General features: G+C 37.5%; 1 protein-coding gene across 2 annotated transcripts in view; it reads left to right on the top strand.

The window, feature by feature from the left end:
• Positions 1-21,533, top strand: part of CASK (calcium/calmodulin dependent serine protein kinase) — a gene marked incomplete at its 5' end in the record, with an annotated part of 227,731 nt that overhangs the window by 75,143 nt on the left and 131,055 nt on the right. For both annotated transcript variants that reach the window (XM_082494540.1, XM_082494541.1), the window contains one exon: positions 21,339-21,444. In XM_082494540.1, coding sequence (XP_082350666.1) covers positions 21,339-21,444 — 106 coding nt within the window. The remainder of the gene's footprint in view (positions 1-21,338; positions 21,445-21,533) is intronic.

Genomic DNA, 21,533 nt, shown 5'->3' on the forward strand with positions numbered 1-21,533 from the left:
AAAAGCGTCTGGATCAGATACTGTATTTCATAGCTCAGAACTAAAAATCCCTGCTTGTAATTCAGTGAAAATACAGGAGATAAACAAGAATCCATACCTTGAGTCAAATCAAAATGGTTTTTGATCTTGGCTCCTTAGTGATCAGTTGCTCAAGAAAATACAAAGTAGCTACCCAATGGTTGATAACAGTTGCTGTAAGTCATATCAAACTTTGTACATAGAAGCTCTTACCTTTGTGCTTCAATTGGCTGCATATGCACTGGTGCTGGTAAGAACAGTTTACTAAAATCAAAACACATGGCATAATCCTCCTACCACCTAACTGGTCTTCAAACTGAAAAATTAAGAAGGGAAAACATGGTAAAGCTAAAGACCGGTGACAAACTATCACAATCCATACTGTGGTTGTAGAAACTGATCTTCATGGAAACTTTAATTCTAACATCTGCATCAGGAAATATTTATGACTAATACATGAAGTATATAGCAGTTGTGAGATCTCCATAGTATGTTATTATGTGGGAGAATGGAAGTACGTTGAGGAGAGAAAGTTCAAAATGTATGGGGTTCAGTAAGTTGTCAGTATGTCAGTTGCTTGTGAGAATTACACACTTCGGGTCATATTAGCACATATTAACTTGTACAGATGCAAAGGTATCTGCCTTTCTTGAGTGAGAGTCAATGAGTTTTGTCCAATTGTAAACACTGCCAAACAATGGCTGTGTTTTCCAGGATAAGAGTTGCTTCAATAGGAAAAAAATAAATAAATATTGTAATCTTTTTGAGTAAAGAAAATCTTTGGAGGAAAAAGAAAGAAAATGTTAAAAGAAATAATTAAGTCTACCTGATACGAAGGCAGATGAAAGTGTTTGTTGTTTGGAAGCTAGCTTGTAAAACAATTTAAAGTAAAGATCTTGGTTAACCTATAGAGTATAATATTGGAGATTTTAGCTTCTCAATGAAGAGAAGCAGTTTGATTTAAATAAATCAAGGACCTGAAGGTCCTGAGGAGACCTGTGAACTTAATTCTGTTTCTTAAAGACTTTCTACAATTTATCTGCTATTCTACCATGTTAAATATTATTGTCAGTTGTCTTCCAGTAGATTAATTATTTTAATGAAAAGTTAGGTACAAACAATAAGTGATTGTCTATACAGTTAAATTTAAAATAAAAATCCATTTAAAAAAATCTTGAATGAACATGCTATATGAATTCAGTTTTATCTTTAACTTTAATACTGCATTGAATTTCTTCCTAATTCTATGTTTTAAAACTATGACATGTATAACCAGTAACTTTAAGAATTTGAGTGAAACTACCATCATTTGCCCCACTGCAGAGTAATGGAATGGAAGATGTATGGTTTTAAAACACTTTGGTTGCTTAACTACCTAGAGGAAAGAAAGATGATAATATTATATTAATCGTATCTAACTAAGCACTACAAGATATTTGCATTTTCTTATGGTTATAGCCTAGACATTTTGGGGGTTTTAAGTGCCAAAGACTTTAGGAGAAGACCTGTTTTTAACAGCTCTGTGTATTACTGCAATTTGTGCTCTCTGAAACAGGGCTTATTGCATGGCATTTTCCTGCTACAAGTCATTTATTTTAATGAAGACACTTACCACAGACACCTGGATAGCCTACTCACACTGAATGTGTTGCATGTATTTGATTTCCTAATATGAATCTAACCAACGAATATTCACAGTGACAGTAAATAAAGTGGCAATGTAAATAAAAATACTGTGATCTATACTTGGTTTACTTAAAATCTGTGACAGATTTTTCTTGAAGGTTGTTTTTTAAGATCACTTCATATATGAGTAAGACTTGTGGTGTATTTCTTGGTTGGGGGAGGGGATTGTTCTATGTATTTATTTTGCCTAAAATATTCAGTGGTCAAATTCTTTCTTTTTTGAAGCTGATGTAGAAGAAGCCCGATTGCAAATGAGGCTGCTGCTAAAAAGTAGTCTTTTATTCTTTCAGTATGTCTTAGCATTTGTTAAGGCACTTAAATGAGGATTTATTTTTAATACTTTACAGACCTGAGAAATTACTTTAAAGATATATTCCAGGTTCCACAGCAAGTTAGTAGCAGAATCAGCGATACGAAACCCAAGCTTCTTGATTTTTCTCTGGTTTCCCAGAAGATTAACTGAATAAAGTTAGGTTAAAAAATATATTGTGACAGAACCAGTTACTGTAGATTTCTTAGTATCTGTCATTTTAAACATTGCCTGTGGTATAGTGACAATTAACAATTGCAGGTCCTGGTGAAAATATTGCCTTAGTTTATAGCGTCATAAATAGTGAGAATGGCTTATGAAATACTACTTTGCCTGTGTACGGTAGATTTTTTTTTTTCCTTTGCCAATTGAAGTAAGTATTTGAATCCAAGTTGCCACCACATAAACATTTATTACAATATGTATGTGTTACACATCAGTGTTTTCAGGTCTGTAAAGGTTATCATCACTGTATTTTCTTTTGTCCTCATAGTTCTCTCTGAAAAGCGGTGCCAAACTGGAGCCTGTGTTTCCAGCTCAGGGCTGGACAAGTGCAGTTGACATGTTTGGAAAGAAGCTTTTCATCTCTCCTGATGTAGTTTTACAAGAACCTCTATTCTTCTTGTGCTGCAGAGTGATAGGGCACCTACTGTCTCTGTCTCTCAGAAGCTTATCTATTTGAGAGGAAAAAACAGTAAAGAAACTAGTATGCCCTGGAAATGTAGGATGCTAACATCTAGGATTATTAGATGCCACTTAACCATCTGTGCAGTGTGTGGGTGAGTCTCACTGCTTTGCATCTCCTCCCCTTCCCTGTCAAGAAAACTGGCTGAGCTGATATAACAGCTCCTGGCTGCTGAAGGGGGGGGAGCCCTATTCCTTCAACACAGCTTCCTTACTATGCAGCTTCATTTGCATCGACTTTGGTACTTTTTTTACCTTTGGACTGATTTATTTTAACTCATGTTGGGGGAAAAAGTGAACAGAGGACTTGCACCTAAGTCTCCTAGTCTCTACTTTCTTGTCAATTGGCTTGCTTCCTTTTTTAACTACACCTTCTTTAGAAACCTGTTAGGGTTAAAGAAGAATTACCTTGTTAATGAGAAAGCAAAAGTGAGCATAGTTTGAATTTATTCAGCTGGGAATTTTTATATTGTCTTTAGATTAAAATATTTCTGTATCTTGTGTGTTAGTTTAGAATCTGAGATAATAAACCAGTGTGGGATCCTTCGAAAGTAGAAGTTCACCACTTGTAAGGGCTACCAGTGACTGTTTAATGCATGAAGGCAAGCTGGGGTTGGAGTAAGAACTGTAGGAGCACGTCTTGTAAATAGCTGTGGTTTCTACCTCAGTTCCTTCCTAAACAGCTCATAGGCATTATTTGTTTTATCTTTTTGCCTTAAATAACGAGCAAACAGGCTAGCTGAAGAAAGTGCATGCACAAGGTGACATTATCAAGGGGGTGAGAGGAAAAAGCCTCAAATCTTATCAAAGCTGCTATTCTTATCTGTGCTACCATCCACCTGGTAGGAATGGTCAGCAGCTAAATATCAATTAAGGATTTGAAGATATGTGTTCCCTTCCAGAAATTGTCTGGATTACCAGGCCTTTTTCCCACAGTTTTCTATTTATGGCCATGTCCTGTTTCGTTTGTGAGTGTGGAGCTGTCTGTGGTGGACTCTCCTTAAGGGCCCTGCCTGGTTCACTGAGGGCACTCGTTCAGTTGGGATTTGTGTCATCTGCACAGGCAAACCAAGAGTTTACTGATTTGGGGGAAATTTCAATCAATTTAATTCATTGTCAGTTAACAAACTTCTAATTACCCATTCTGTTATTAAAACAAACACCCACAAGCTTAGGCAAAACATCCCTTTGCCTCCCCCCTTCCTGGGCTCCCTTCCCCTGGCCACAAGCAGATCTCAGTCCCTTCGGAGAGGCAGCAAGCAGGATTGAGATGGGGTCAGCACGTGCTGGTTCCTGCAGCAGTAGCAGCCTCTCTGGAGCTGTAGGTCTCGGACCTGCTTGGGACGGTAATCTGAGTTGCAGATGCTGGTCTGAGGACTGAGGGCACATACACGTGCCAAAGTATGCAACGATCTTTGAGGGGGAAACCCAAAATCTTTTAATATTCTGGTTTTTTAATAAAAATAATTTACATTTTGAAAACTTTTTAGGTCGTCTTTGTCATGCCAATTGGTTTCTTCAGGGATATAAAAACTTATGGGGAGAGATAGTTTAATTATAAAATTGCGTATCTTCTGGGTTAGTATTTAGAAATGTTATGTTGTAGAAAACAACTTTAGAGCTGGTCATGCAGCGGTGACAGTTTGTTTGCTGATAGGAAGGCGGGTTTATATCCTGAATCAAATCTGTACCCTCATGTGACATTGCAGTAACTTGATTTCCCCTTGCTCTCAGTGCTGTTCTTCACCTATTACCTTTTCCTCTTGCAACTGGATCGCTGGACTTGCCCAAGAGAAATAGCTCCTCTGAAGAATATCATGTCAGATGAAGTGGATTCTGCTACCCTTTGCTTTTCTGAAATTGTGATTACTCTTCCTAGTAACAAGTCTGGATCTTCAGTTCCTGTACATGCTTTGTTTCCTCGATTTGTTGGCTGTATTCATGATCCAGTGGCCTAGAAAAGAAATTAATGCAATTGGTCTATTTCTGAGGTTACTTGTAAAGAGTAGGAAGGGCCACATTTGAGGGCACTGGCTTTGCTGAGATGAGATCTATTTCAGTATTTGCTTCATCTGTCTCAGAAGATTCTGTCCTCCTTTTGTATCAGCTAGTATGGAATTTCTAAGTTGAGCATCACCCCACATTTGCCACACATGTTTTGTAGATGCTGGGTGGCACTTGTGTATAATTTTGTTTTGCCCTTCCTGCAATGAAGGATTCTTATGGGGAAGATAAAGAGTTCCTTACCTCTCCAAGCGGGCTAGATTCTGGCTTAGTATTCCTACAGATTGAACTTCCCACTGCAGTTGTCTGGGGCTGAGAGAGCTAAAAGAATCTTATTTCTTTCATAGTTGCATGGAGTCTGTCTGGCAGCAATTCTTGTCTTGAGTTAGTAGGAAGTTAATTGGTGTTCACTTAAACATTTGCGTATAGGAGAAGTTGAACCTATTGAAGAAGGACCCCATTCCCAATAGAGTTTAGCAGTTTTAAAGACTACAACAGGGCAACACTTAAATTTTTCTGCCATGTGATGTGTGTTACTCTTTTGCGTAAATAGTGATCTTGGTAGCTGTCACTTCTTTGAAGGGATATGGGGAGGACAAACTTCCCTACAGTTAATTCTTCTGTTGTTCTTTAAAGATGTGGTGTTTCCTCAAGTATTCTTCCAAAGATGAATTCCACCTGAAACAGGATGTTAGCTTTGGCCACAGAAGTACATTTTTTTGAGACCACAAAAGAGCAGTTCTGTTTTACATGACAGCCCTGCAGAAGAATCTTTTGAATAATAACAGGACAAGATTCTTAAGGCAGGCCCAATGCTCTTTTCACTGATGTTCATATAGGAATCTCCATTCCCACACACTGACTCAAGAGGAATAACGACCTCAATAAAGGTCTACTGTAACACTGTCAAGGTGGACCACTTTTCAATTGTAAAAATACACTATAAAGCAGAAAATATGTTGGTTGCCTTCTTCAGTAATATCTCCGGCCTTAATATTTGCTAAACAGCCAGTTGGAGCTCCTTTCACATTTTAAGCAAGGGATATGTTGTGCTTAATTGTCCATTTTTGACAGAGGTGGTCCTGCAGTTTGAGGGGATTCCACTTCCAAGAAATCATGATTATGAGCTCCTGGAGTCTCTCAAATCTGATTTAAAAAGAAAAAAAAACAACACAAAAGCCCAAAACAAAAAGCAAACCACCACACAACCAAAACCAATCAACCAACAAAAAAAAACAAAACCAACCAAACAAACAAAAAAAAAACCCAAACAAAACACAAAAAAAACCACCTAATTTCATGAAGACTCATTTTTTTAAACTATTAACAAGTTTCTTTAAGCAGTGAAAGCTACATGTACATTCACTTCTGCCTCTTCTCTCCACTCTCCGACTGCCCTGAAATTCCTTCAGCATCTGATTAGGCTCAAAAGGGAACAAAAAGAAGTGTCTTTGCCATGTTTCTTTTGCTGTAATTGTAGGTCATGCATTCTGCTAGCACGTAGTTTGCAGAGGGTTAAAGCTGGGCGGTTTTCCTTTCACATCTACTAGCATGATCTAGATGGGCATGCTTTCCTTGTTTGCTCTTTGGACGTGCTCCTGGGCATTAGGTGATTTACATGTTGCATTTTGATGTGGTGCCATTGTAACAACATTGTGCTAAAACAGGAAAAGGAACAGTTTTGTTTGTGTAGAGTAACTTATGTTATTCCTCCGTTATTGAGATGTAAATCATCATTTTCATTTGGTGTTATGGGAGTGTTCTGAGGTTGGGTGGTTTGCTTTTGTTGTTGTAGCAATGGAGTTTATGCTATCCATCTGAACTGTTTCTGAAAAGGATGGCGGGTTTCATGTATCAGGACTTCAACAAAGAGCTTGTAAAAACAAGCAAGCTCTGTTCTAGGCCTTTCTTTCTTAATCCTGCTGTCTGGGCAGGTCCCTGTTGGATCCTGTTGCAACTCCATGGCTCCTTAGATCTTGAAAGATTATAGAAAGTGATTTTTTTTTTTTTTTCCCTTTCATCTGATAGTATGCTGATACTTTATTTCAATGTCCAAGTCCATTCTTCAACAGATTTTAACCACTCCAAAAGTAGTCAAAATCCAACTCAAAGATAAGTTCTTGCTGAAGGTCTTGTGAATTAAAGTATTAGGTGAATATACTGAAAATGTGCTATAGTAATGAGGGATATGCATACACAAGAAGCAGAAGAAAAAATTTGAACTTGAAAAATTAGAAAATGGAAGTTTTACTACATGTTCTCTACAATTTTTTTTTGTGCTTACTAATTACATTATGTGTAAATAATTTGTATATTAACATCCTTTTCCAAACTAGAGATGATGAATCGGTTTTCATTGCTATTAGCAAGCAACTGGTTTTATGTTATTTTTATCATGTGAGTTTTATCAGTATTTTGGAATCAAAGATAAATTTGCTGTTAAAAGACAGCAAAACAGAAAATAGTCTGTAGGAGAAATGGTTGTTACATTTGAGCATTATTTACATTTATACTTATGTACAGTAAGTTAAAGTTCAGTAAATGTTTTCATTAAAATCCATGGGATTGTAACTGTCCTCAAAGTTTAATTTGGCATATAGCTTCTTAGACTTTTGCATTTTTGCAAAAACTTTTAAAAATGGGTTATGACAGATATGTGGTTGTCTGCTTTCACCATTCTTTGATTCCAGTATTCATTGCTGGAAACTGGCACTTTTGTGTCTATGATTGTTCTTTAGTCGGCACAAGCATCACTTGAATAATATTGCTTGTGGTAACAAAAGGTTTAAATGGATTCCATTTTCATGATTTTCTGTGGCATTTGGAAAACAAAAGATAAAAGATTATTTCATTTAATAAAGCACATCTCAAGAATGCTGAGAAGTTCAAAGCTTTAGGCTCAGGTTCAATGCCAGAGGATCAAAGGTTTAAAAAAATGTGTTGAGAGCTTTAATTATTATTTTTTTCAGCTTAAGAATGTTATGATGCAGTTTATTCTGTTTTAAAATCCTACTTACCTAGAAATTTCAAGTAGGCTTTCCAAACTGACTGTAGCATGTGTAAAACGTAGGATATATATATAAACCATACAAATTTCTCTGTGCTCTGAGGCCATTTTATTTCCCTAATTAGTTGCTCATGGATGAAGACTTATGCAGCAGGATGATTTAAGCAGCCAAATCTTACATCTCTATGGTAAATGGAGATTGAGGTACTGTAGCTAATAAGAAAAAAGCGCAATAATACAGGTACAGTGGGACGCGTTAGAAAGCGTGTGGATGTCCAAAACATGTACGCTGTGCTTTTATCTGTTGAGATTTGTGAGCTCGAGCTTAGTACCAGTCTAGAACTGACTGTTCGGGGAGTATCAGTACCATTTTCCTGGCACTCCATTTCTGGGAGTGTTTATTGGCGTATCCACAGCTTGTGTTTAGCCGGGCTAATAAATCCTCAAGAATCGGGGTCACTGTGACTTTCAGGTGACCTTACATGGAGCTAGTTCAAGACAATCATGGTTTATTAATTCAGGTATTGACTGAGAAAGAGTATACTGTATCATTATGCCCTGAAGCAGCATAGCTGTTTTGCATATACTGCATTTAAGCTAATAAATTCTGCTAGACCTCAGCTGGCTCTTAATGTTGTTGCAGATGCATACACAACCTGCATAAACAGCTCGAGGATTTGCAAATTTGACTTTTTATGTCAAAGTCACAGGTGCGTAACTCATTCCTTTCCTATAGTGTTAGGTACACCTCTCTTTGCCTCAGTTTCTCGTCTTCCTCTGCCTGCTGCAGTACTCTGGAAAAACGAGAAGGTGGTTGCCCAGTGTGAGACACACAGAACAGGTGGTTTCACTGAAGAGGTTTGTGAGGGAAGGGAGGTCAGGCTCAGAACTAGTATTTGCTTCCTCCTTCATGGAAGGGGTGGGGAGGACATCTTGTGCAACTAACTGTGCCTCAGATGGTTTCAGGATCTAGACAATGCTGCGTTCAGCCTGAGAGTCATATGTTGTCATGTTAAGACATGTTTTCGGTTTTGTTGTGCAGACAGGAAAGGTGCTCTAAAGAGTCTGTGGAATGGGTCATGGCCCTCTTAGTTCAGCTGACCTATGTGAGCATTATGTTTTACATTTCCATGTACCCCATCATGTCAATGAAATTCTTTACCCTAGTGGGATTTTAATGTAGACCGATATTTAATCTTCTTTTTTAACTTGTGAGGAAGGGAAATTAGGTTCTTTCTCTTAACAAAAGAACCCTGTTAACTCTTTCTTCCAGTGCCCTTATCCTCTCTGCAAAACAGAGCTTTATACAGATTATTATCAGTTATTCTACTTCTGTGGACTTCTAAAATATAATAGTGGACGTACGCTTTGACCATTTAATATATGTGCAAGTTTATTGTTGCTCTTGCGCTTTCGAGCAAGAAAAATAGGCAGAATTTATAAGGTTCTGTTCTTACTCTAATTGATCATTTCGCATTTGGATACCAAAGAAAGAAAATGGATCTCATGCTAAGCGTGCAGGAGTGAGATAGTACAGATTAGTTGTTGGAACAAATTTGAGTCAAGCCTTTTAACACCTGAAGAAGGTTCATTCAGTTCTGAAAGTGTTTTACATGCAAGTGCTATGTGTGTAAGTACTTAAATAATCTTTACTCTGTCAAGCAGGAGGAGCAATTCATTATCCCCAGCTGGTTACTGCAAGGCTTTATAGATCCATGTCAGTCCCTCTAAATACACTGTGACGGTGAAGGAAATTGTTGTATATTACTATGTGGTTCTTGCCATTGGCATCACCTGGAATTTCAGAGGCAGTGGGAAAGTCTCTCAGAACTTAGTTAAAAAGCCATGCAGATGTACTGTTTCCAAGTCTGTATCTCCTTTTCTCTGATACAGTTTCCAAGTTTACAGATTGGATTAGGCGACCAGACTGTTTCTAACTGAATTTTTGCTAAGTATGAATTTTAGGTATTTTTTGTTCCTTGCTCATCATCAGATAATAAAGAAGGGAAATGAAATACTGTTTTCTTAATGCTTGGGTGAGATTAACCAAGTAAACTCTGTATTGGTCCAGGAATTCTCCTTTAAATATAATGAGAAAAGTGTGAGTATTATGAAAGAAGATATTTCTCAGATTACCTTTAATTGCAATAGGATTCAAATCAGTTCATAGGCAACATTGCCATTGGATAGGTTCGCTGTGGGGATATGTGACCTCTGTCAGTTTTTGCTGTTTTACAGAGAAAAGTGATTATTTGTAAAGTTTTGCAGTATTTTCAGGCTGTTGTACAATCCGAGACAAATTAGGCAAGTGAAAACCTTACTCATAGAACCGTGACTTGAATGTTGCTAGAAACAAGTTTGAGCTCAGTTGCACTGGTTTCATCACTAACATTTGACTTTTGTGGAATGAAAGGAGGGATGTATTTTGAGGGCACTGGTTTCAGAGGCCTTGGAAGAGTATTGCAACTGCACAAGCAGAAAAGGGAAAATGTGCTCTTTAAAGCACTACAACCTTAATAGACAGTATTTAAAAGTATTTTATGAATATGTGGAAGTAACACCAAGTCTAGTTAAAACTAGACTTGTTGAAAGTGCTGGTAAAGAATAAATTCTGTAGTGTTTTTTTTTTTTATTATTGAATTAAGACATGCAAACCTATTTTACCAAACTTGCTTTATAATGTGTCAGTTGACAAAAAAAAAAGTATTACGACTTTTGATAATAATTGCAAGGAGAAGTGTGTGCAGAAGTGGAGCAAACCCAAACTAACTTTTTTCTTATCCTCAGTTACTACTGCTTGGAAAGAGTTTTCTGGTTCCTGACGTTGTTCTGTCACTGAACCAGGAAACAAATTTTGTTAAGGTAATTGTTCTCCAGCATTCAGACATCGCTCTGCTACAGGATTTCTTAGTTAGACAGAATTGGTTTCATCCTTAAAATTGCCAGGTAGCTATCTATTATTCAGAGTGCTTCTCCACAGTGCACTGTAGATACTGTTTGTCCTAAAGTTCAGGGTGCTGTGGAGGGAGCTTTCCGTACTAGGGCTGTCCCAGTACAGCAGCATGTAATGCAGCTTGTGCTATTTTACCTGAGGAAAAACTAAAGTAACCTGTGGTGCATGTCACAGCTACCAGAACTAAAACATTGTCATTCACTGAGCTATGTGACATTGTAGAATTAATTTCATCAGAGTAGATTGATATTTTAGATGCTGGTTTTGCCTGGGTTGACTTGATATGGGCAAAATAGACTATTTCCTTTCCGGCATTAGCAAGCAACTGGATTTGTATGTATTGGCTATGCAGACACTGCCAGTGCAAGACAAAATAAACTTTGATCAAAGCAAACAAAAAAACAAGTAAATTTTGCTTGTATCTTAGACAGTCAGTTTGCTCTTCTGAGTGCCTGTTAGTATTCAACAGCAGCAGTGTAATGGATTATTTAACCCTTCCTAGAATAGGAGTTAGGGACAGTTCATCTAGAATAGCTGAATCTGTTAAGAATAGATTTCCATTGTGTCTTTCAAATTCCAGATTATTTCCTGTAAAATTGAGATTCTTCGTTAATATCAGAAAGTAAATTTCCATATTGTTATGTTCAGGAAAAGGCAAGGCCACAGAAGAAAAGGCATTTCAAACAAAAAGAAAACTGCAAATATTATAATGATCAGTTAGAGAAACAACTTTTAATTTTTCAGGATCAAATAACATTCTTTTCTTGATAATGTTGCATTGTCTTCAAGGGCACTTGATGTTATGTCATTACATTTTAGTACACGACTACTAGAAACCTCGTTTGAAAGACTGCAAAGTCTAACCTTTAGTTAACCTGATCTGCCTAAGTGAATTTTGGCCAAAATATTAAAGATGCCATAGTTTGGTGTAAAAATTTTTTGCCAGTCTCAATTTAAAATTGTTAATGATGTTCTTAGCACATTCTGAGAGATACATTGCTTCTATTGCATTTGCCAAAGGCTGGAGAGAAAACAGAAAAACACTCATATGCGCGCACACACACACACACACACACACACACACACACACACCCCGCAGCAAAAAAAAACCCACCCTGAAACAAACAGTAAACAAACAACAAAAAACCCCACCCTGTGTGATTAACCTTTAACGAAGAGAAATTTTGGTGATCTAAACTTAACTACTTGCAAGTTCTAGCTTTCTAAAGCTTTTTTCTGGACTTCAAAGCAATAAACACACTACTCTGTTACAGTTTTGTGGATTAAACAAAGAACTTCTGGCTCACAGCAGCAAACTGTGTTTAAATGTATTCTGTTGTGTAATACGATTATCTGTGTGTGCAGTGTAGTAGATTACTGGTGTAGTCATCAGCTCTGAATGGCTCATTAGGCAGAGGGGAGAGAATGGTTTTCCACAGAATCTGGATAAAAGGGTTCTTAGCCCTCGGTGTACCTTAATTATTTTAGGGTGGCATACTTTTTGTTGTTGTTCTTAGGTCTGAACTGTAATCATCATTAATAAGATCAATGGTATAAAATTGGTCAAATGTAAAGCTCTCTGCGGCTAAATAAATGCAGCCACCTTTTGTGTTCAGTTGCTGACTACATACCAAATCAAAGGAGGAGCTGTGTTGCCACCTAGTGAGAAATCTGTAGGTACACATGTTGACTTTAAGGATGGTAAGGCACTGGCACAGGTTGCCCAGAGAGGTTGTTGAGGCCCCATCCCTGGAGGTGTTCAAGGCCAGTCTGGATGTGGCCTTGGGCAACCTGGTCTAGTGGGAGGTGTCCCTGCCTATGGCAGGGGGGTGGAACTCGATGATCTTCAAGGTCCTGTCCAATCTAAACCATTCTATGATTCTATGACTTGGAGTTGCATAAACATAGCAAATTAGAGAGGAAGGACAAATAAGACCTGACTTATAACTTCATTTTCAATTTTAATTTGAGTTTCAGTTATGTATATGAAAATATAAAGCTACTGCAAGTTAGCATTTCCTGCTAAGACTGTGAAATCTAGTGTTCTTAGTTTTCTGACTTCTTTAGTCTTTGGGAGGAGTACGGCAATGCTACAGACAGTTGTAATTTGACATATTGTCAAACGTTTTAAGCTAGTGGTGCTGTTGAGATGAGCAATGCTGCTCTAATCTGGCCATTTGTTTCTATTGCTGTGCTGTATTGTGCTCAGAAGTGTTTGTGCAGATACCCAGAACTAGCCAGAACTAGTCAGGTTGAAAAATAGCTCTAAGGGGAGGGGAAAAAAGGTTGTTTGCAGTTGGATAGATTCCTTGATTCTGTTTATTGTGCAGTTGCACGAGCAGTTGTACTAGCATGAAGGGGAGAGATGGTGCAGGATGAGAGGGGAGAATGAGTTGTCAGAAAAGGGAACATTTGTTGCTTTTAATGGGGCTGCTAGTTTTAAGTGTTTATTAGTTTTCCCTACAAGAAAAAACAATCTGTGTAACTTTATGAAATTATAATCTTGCAGTCATTTCAATACAGATGACCATTTTGACGTTACAGCTGGGCATTTTGCCAGTTCAGTGCTCCAGCAAGTGTGTAGCATTCTTTTACCAAATCCACACCTTGTGTCCAATTGTTTTTCCAGTTTTTGTTTTATATTTTTAAAGAAGTTTCACAGCATATTCTAACAGATCAGCACTGCGCATACCCTTCCCTTTGTTAAAGAATTCATTTTATCACAAAGTGTTTAAAATTGTGGTTTGTAGTGTAACAACATGTGGTCTATGGTAATTGAGAAGATGTTGGGTTTCAGACTATTATACAGTACTGCATAATAGGTGGGAACATGGGATTTAATATAATATGGTTATTAGTAGTGAACCCACTTTCATAATTTGATTGATCACGACTTGAGAGTCAATGACTATTTTCAATTTCCTTTCATTAATTATTGAGAACAGAGCAATGTTAGGAGAAAAGGAAAGTGTTGCAGATTTTACAGCAGAGGTTCCAAAATGTCTTCAGCAGCAACTCCATTTCTGTTCGGAAGTCCAAACTTGTGACAGAGGGAACCCTCCTTATTCCTTTTAAAATTAATTTATGGATTTGATAACACTACTTCTGGTTATCATGTCCCTACTTGAGTTTGTGAAACACTTTTGAAACTGCTACTCTGCAGCAGGGAGAACTACTAACAGTGTCTTGAAATACAGATTGTGCATCTAAAAAAAAATAATTTGGGAAGTGTTTGATTCACTTTCTGTGTTTCCCCTCTTCTTCCTCTGTTTCTCTACCTCACTGAACCTGCTGTTGAATATAAATTGAGAGGACATAGAATGTAGAAAATCTTAGAGGAGAGAGTTGGGCTTATCCAATCTTTGCTCCTGCTTGAGAAAGATTAGATTTGATTATTTTTTTTTCATTGTGGTGGGTGCTTTATAAAAAGTTGCTAAGAATTATCATTTAATTAAATAAAATCAAATTATTTGGTTTTAACTATCTGCAATAGGCAGCCGTTCTTTCAGACATTCTTAAACATTTTTAGTAGTTCAAGTTGATTCATTATCCAAAATACATCATCTTATTTATGAAGCATTGCTTATTTGTATGCCAATAAAAAAGAGAAAACAAGTAAAAGGAGGGGGGGTTGCTTTCATGGGCACAACTGTGCAAACCAACTTACCGTGTCAGTCAGATACGTGATTCTGGACAAGTCTGGTGGGTGTATCAGAAGTTGTGAGAGAAAAGGAAAGGAAAATGTTTTTTCACATGCACTTTCATGATCTTTATAGCTGACAGACTATGAACTGAGGAAGGAAAATTGCTTTTTAAGTCTCCCAAGACACACAGTTCCAGCTAAAAAACCATGAACATGCTAATCTTTTTCTCCAAACACTGAGAAAGAATAGAGTAGAAAACTGAAGTTATTCAGGATTTAGCAAGTGTCTATAAAGTCCACGAAATGGAGACTTCCCTAGATTTCTGCATGTGGGGCTCAGGAATGGATTCTGGTTGACGAGTATTAGCTGTAACTGCATTTTGTTTTTCTTTCTTCGTGTCATCGTTTTGCTTCCAAATGCTACAGTAGCAGTAAAATAAAAGATACTGATGGGAGATGGATTATCTCACGTGATCACTGCGATTGTTGATTACCATAGTATTTTTATCAAGGGCCATTCACAAGCCATATACATTTGTGGGGGGGAGTTTAGTATATGTTTTAAGCATGTTTGTTAAGGTGCAGATTGGTTATACAATAAAAGGTTTGGCGATGATGTAGACACTTTGCAGGGAAAGGTGAGTATTTGTACTTGTGTTTTGCAACATCCTAAGCAGCTCTGAGTGCTGGAGTTCATAGTCTTTCTTATTTGCTTTCTTCTTCCATATTCCTTTCCTTTCTTTTAAACCAGCTTCTATACTTGAGATTGCTCACTGGGCCATTTCACACGGTAAGACTGAGTTGACGCCGAGCTAGTGGGGGGGGGGGGGGGGGGAAGAATGGTTTTTTTACTGAGTTAACACTGAAATGGCTTGGTTGGGTGGTGTGACAAGCTCCAGGCTGCTGCACAGTGGAACAGAGGGCAAGAATGTGTGTGGGATAAAGGGAGAAACAGCCAGCAGTTAAATCAGCTTGGCTACTTGAGGAGCTTTAGCCACCCCAAAGTGTGTGGGAGGGGAGGCAGGAAAGCTTTTACTGCTTGTTGAGGCAAGGAGTCATTAACTGGTCAGATGTATCTGTGTGATGAAGAGTCAGTCACATATCCCAGGAAGGCAGGCAGTGCGGTTTTAATTAAGAGAAAAGGGAATACTCTCTTGTGGAAGAAAAAAACCCCAAACATCTTTGGGGCAGAAATATCACTGTGGTTCTGTAATATAGGAGTTTCACTGCCAGTGTCAGTATAGGATGTTCCAGCCTCCAGCTGCTCATTCCTGTTGCAGTATGTTGGCTGTGCTGAGAGCTTTTATGACTTCCTTGCTATATCATTAGAATAATAAAGCCTAAAATAAATTTTCACAGAGGAACAAGAATGATCAAACAGAAAGGGGATAGGGAAACTTTTTAAGCTAGTATTGCCCTGAAAGTTCTTCTGGCTTTGGACATGTGACCTCAGGTCCAGTATGACTGGTTAAACTAGAGTTTGCTCTCGTGCAAGATGTGATGTGCTTGTTGCATGCTGTCTTGAGGCAGAGGTGTATAGTGGTGTGCTCAGCTTGGAGGTAGTCAGCTCCTCTGGAGCACCTTGAAGCATGGTGTCTAGTGCAGTCTTGGCAAGTAGAAAACAGAGCAGACCTTTATTAAATGTAAGTGGCAAGTTTTTGGTAATAGGAGGCTGCAGGGGTGGTTTCTGGGGGAAGAGGCTTGGGGCTGCCCTGTGCTGGACACAGCCAGTTCCAGACGGCTCCAGTGGACCGAAGCTGAACCCATCAGCCATGTGTGTGGCGCTTCTGTGAAAATATATTTAAGGAAGGGTAGGAAACGCTGGACCAAGGTGTGAGGAGTGTGGAACAAAAAGAGGGAATGCCAAGATCAGGGAAGAAGGAGGAGGAGGTTCATCCTGGCAGAGCAGATATCCCCTGCAGCCTGTAGAGGACCCATGCTGGAGCAGCAGAAAGGTGTGAGAAAGAAGGAGAAGCAAAGAGGAATAAACCACTGTGTACTGAGTATGACACGCACACCCCCGCACCACTCGGAATTGGGGGTAGGGAATTTGTTGGTTTAATGTTTATCTCTTTGATTCCCTCCACCCAAATCAATAATTAAGTATTTATTTTAATTGGCAATAAATTAAGTTAATTTTGTCAAGTAAGGCTATTTTGCCCACAATAACAACTGGTAAGAAATCTCCCTGTCTTTATCTCAATCCATGAGCTTTTTTGTTCCTGTTCTTTGTATTTTCTACTCCCTGCCCTGCTGAGAGCACAGAGTGAGCTAAGACTTGAGCGGGAGTTTAGCAGCTAGCCAAGGGTTATCCACAAGACAAAACCCAATGTATTTTTGTAGGCTGAAACAGTTGGTGCTGAGGTCTCGGTGTCTGCCTTACACATGCATGTATGGGGGGGGGGGGGTGGCTTAGTTTGAATTAGGACTAGTCTGGCCTTGTGGCCTGTTCAAGATGAGTGCCTCAGACACATTTCTGAAGCACATCATTCAGTTTAGTTGTATCTGGAAAAATTCCAGTTGGAGTGGTCAGCAACTTCTCCATGATGCACACCAAAGGATGGTAGGTGAGAATGACACAACCAAATGAAAACAGCATATTGATTTCCTTTAAAAGTTAGCACTACCACATCTATTTAAATTATGTATAATCATATTCTCACTGTACAAAATACATAGAAGCATTTTAAGCAAGAAGTTTACTACTGATGTAGATACTTCCTTTCAAAATACCGTCATACCCAAGCTGTGGCTGGAGAACTAATCATTTAAAGTACTGGGCCTGAAAAATCAAAATGCTGTGTGTTTAAAAATGATGTATGTCTTCCAGCTTGCTAAGAAACTTGATGCTGTCCTTCCCCCAAAAAGTTGTGGCTGCTACAGTCTGTGCATGTCACTTTTAAGATGTTAAAAATGGTGCTGTAATCTAGGCTGCTAGAGAGCATCTAATTCTTCCGTGCTGTAGGATACCATGAGGTTACTTTCAAAATATGTTCAGTATGTTTGAGATGTTTTAAAACCTCAGGTATCAGATTTTGAAAGGAAATTAGGTGTTTGCCAGAATTGTCAGAGATGCGTAGGATATTAGGTAGTTAACTCCCATGGAAATTTTAAGTGATGCTCATGTTTTATATTTTCTATCAAAGACTGACAGATCTTCCTTTACAATTATTTAGAGCAGTTATCTTTTTAGTGCTTCCAGCAATTCATTTTCAGTGTCACTATCTGAACACAAGGCTGCATTTTCTCTGTGTGGTGATTATCGCTGGGAATTCTCTTTTCCATCTTAGAAGTATGAACTTTCATGCCATTTTAACAAGTTCAGTGACTCTCTAAATAATCAGCCATGTATATAATGGAAACTTGAACTTGCCTCTGGTAGCTAAAAATATCTCAGAGATTTGTAAACGGACTGAAATTCTGGAATGTTTATTGGTAATGGTGGTGTACATTGACAACTTTTAAGTGCTTTTCAAGGGATGGTGTATCAGACTGTGTGCTAAGGAAGTTAAATGAAACACTACATCTCTCCCCCTATTTCTGGTTGTATAACAATACCTTTCATGCAGTTGGCAGAGAAACTTAAGCTTGTGCTTTTAAACCTTGCTGTTATATTTATTATCACTGTTGTCATTAATGTTTAATTTTGAAAGAAGTGCTGACAGAGAAGTCTTAAAGAATGGAGCGGGAAGTCATTTCTTCAGCCACATCAAAAGACAAAAATTATTAGATGAAGTGTCCAAAAAGGATTCAAATGTAAAGTAAAATAGTCCAGTAATTAAAAGATGACAGTTTGTTTTAGATTCTAGGACCTTATCTTGGCTTAGTGTATGTTCTTTTAGCTAAATTTTGTTTAATAGTGAAGGAGACTGTTCTAAATATGAGATACATAAACATTAGCAAATGGTACATGTCACCTCTTGCTGCTTAAAGCTGACTTACTCCACTGGCAGATTCTATAGTTGTCCTGAAGCTCTTTTAGCTGTTTGGAATACAAAAGGCTTGTTTTGATATGGGATGTGTGCAACCTTTGTTCCTAAACGACATGGCTAAAATACTCAGCACAGGTTTAGAAAACTTAACGAGTAGCAAATAGGTCATAGGATGTTATATTCAGTATGATAAATTGCAGATAATATGGTGTCTCACAAGATAATAATGGGATTCTTCTTAGGAAATCTTCAGTCACCTGCTTGCAGCCAAACATCTGCTTGGGTTTATGTCATATTCAGAACTGGAACAGTATCTGTAGGCACTTGAGATTTTAATTACCTCTTGAGGAACATGTGGAGATGAAATTTGACTCAGCCTGGTAAAAACATTTGATAAAGGATTGATTGGATGATGATGTAATTTTTTTAAGTGAAAACCATGAAATATACGTGCCATCTCTGCCTTTTCTCCTCCCTCTCCTTTCCTTTCTACTGGTCTTAAACGTGACATATTTTGACATTTGGGTCACAGTCCAAATGGACTTCAGAATCCGTCATCTCTTTTCTACCCCGTGGCTTTGCTGAATCAAGGTGGTATGTACTCATCTGTCTCTTTATATCTAGTTTTCTTCTTCCTTAATAGGTCTACTGTTAAACAAGTCCCTGCTGTTTTTAAAATAGGACTTTGTTCTGCTCTTAGCCACGAGACCCCTTAGTAATACAAAATCTTGTTCTGTGACTTCTGTTCATTTGTTTTCCTGTTTGGAGCTTTTATTTTCCACTTTCTGTTTCTCCTTCCTCTGCTGCTGATTCTCAGGCTGTGAGCAATTCTTTCGCTCATGCAATGTTGCACAAAGGAACGAGGTAAATGACAGCATATAGTTTCTTCCTCACAATTCTACTTCCCTTCAAAATATAAGTGAAGCCCACAAGAAATTAATAAAGTGGCCAAAATAAACTATTTTGAACACAATTTATACCCATAAATAAAGCAGAATCTTTCTGTAGTTTCCTATTAGATTTTTACTTTGCTTTCCATCTAAAATAGGTATAAGATACCATGGTGAAGTGTGGTAGCATTAATGTCGTTATACTGTAAGAGACAAAATAAAAGTGCCGTATTTTCTGAAGATCATAGTCATTCACAGAATCACATAGTTTTCTGTTCTCTTATGCTATCCATCAGTAGGCTTACCTGTGATCCTATTTAGGAAAGACTGGATTTGTACTTCAGTGAATGAGGAGAACCTCACTGCCTAGAAAAGAGGTGGTAATCATTTAGTGTCGAATCAATGCCTAAGTGTGATGGAAGGGAACATTACAATGTGGGTTTAGTAGTTCCTCTGCATGAAGGTGGTGTAAAAACTGATATGTGAGTATATGTGAAAGACGTACTGCTGTTTTCTTACCTGTTAGAAACACTGTATAAAGGACAATTTTTACATGAATTTCTTTATCTTAATTTCTTCTGCATCAGTGAGAGACAGTTGCTTCTTTTTACTGCTCTGTTTGCACTTCCTAAGATGACATTACATAATGGTTTCTAAGGGGTTACTCTGCTCATTTTGCTTTTAGATTATATTTGCAAGGATGTGAGGGAGGAAGTACGTAATGCACATGTAATACGAAAGTTCTAGTAAGAAAATTTGCACTTTGCGGATCTGAAAATTTTTCCTGGATTAGAATTCAGTCTTTTCCAAATTCTGAGCATTTCTTCTGCATTTATAGATGACTAAAAGATCAAAAGTCTAGCATGAATCTGAGTTCATTGGTTGGTGTTCATTGATGGCTACTGTTAAATGCTTCACATGAAAGAATGTTCATGTCACTACGTATATTTTTGAATGTTATTGATTTATGTTAGAAATTTAATAAGGGCACACATAAAAATATTTCTTTCTACACAACAATATGGTAAGCATTCACAAACCAAGAAATTGTATTTATATTTTCCCATAAATACATATGTAGGTCATTCTTGAACAATGAACAATTGTATGGAAAGAGAATAGAAAATTAAAATGTCTGCTTCAGAATACAGACTGATATTTCCATCCCTTTTCAAATTATCATTCAAGATTTTGCTGTTTTTCTAGAATACTAGTGGTAAATTAAAAGAAAAAAAAAGTTTAAGGATAATTAAATAACAAAAATACCAAATAGTTTCAACAAAGAAGAAAGAAAATTCAGAGTGGTTTGGGTTTTTTGCATTTCTGTACTAGCAGAAGGATTGATTTGTGATCAGATAAAGTAAAATTGTTGTTTGGTTAAAAACAAAATTTCTCAAGCTTTGAGAGATGTCACAGTGGTTTCTGCTCTTTCTTTATTCACAACTGTTTCTGCTTTTCTTCCTCTTCTCCAGAACAGAGATGCAAGTTAATATATGCTCATTAAAATTTATGCCAGTGTAATTTCATACATTGTGATTTTTAAACAACAAATAATAAAAAAACACTATTAAAGAAGTAAACGGCAAGAAATGTAAACATAAGATGAAAACTTCTTTACTTACCAGGGTGGTCAGATACTGGTATAGGTTTCCTAGACAGGTTGTAGAGCCTCCATTCTTTGAGATGTTCAAATCCCAACTGGATGTGGTCCTAGGCAACCTGCTCTAGTTGACCTTGCTTTGAGTGAGGGATCAGACTAGAGACCTCAAGGTTTTAATAGTTCTGTAGTGTGGTGAAAGAGCCTGTCTTCTGTATTTGGAGATAATTTCACGGTGACGTTGGATATTTAGGATGAAGATCTTGATGTAGTCTGCAAATGTGCATTAAAGGAACTTATTACCCTACAGTTCTTCAGATTATAACCAAGGAGATCTTTTATTAATAGGTCAAAACAAGAAAACCTGTTAAGTTTTGTGTGTTTATATTTTGAGATCTATGTGAGTTTTTAAACTTAATTTCACACTTCAGTTCTGAAGGACAATAATTAAATGTCATCTCGTCAGTGTTCTTAATAAAGATTAAATAATTTATTAGAACTTTCAGATGTGTTTGTGTTTCCAAACATTGTGTTCTAATTGTTTTCAATTTTGTTTTTTTTTTATTCAACAGCTTGATTATATAGCTAATACATGACCTTATTGTCTTCCACAGATCTGAAGAGGGAAGCCAGTATTTGTCACATGCTGAAGCATCCTCATATTGTTGAACTCTTGGAGACGTACAGCTCAGATGGAATGCTTTATATGGTCTTTGAGTTGTAAGTTTCAGTCTTTGATTTTACCTTTCTTTGTTGTCATTTGCTAAATAAAATCCTAAAAGTATGTCTGCTTCCATTTGGTGGTTTTG

Source organism: Vanellus vanellus (assembly GCF_965231255.1).
Source record: "Vanellus vanellus genome assembly, chromosome: 1".
Classification (NCBI taxonomy): domain Eukaryota; kingdom Metazoa; phylum Chordata; class Aves; order Charadriiformes; family Charadriidae; genus Vanellus; species Vanellus vanellus.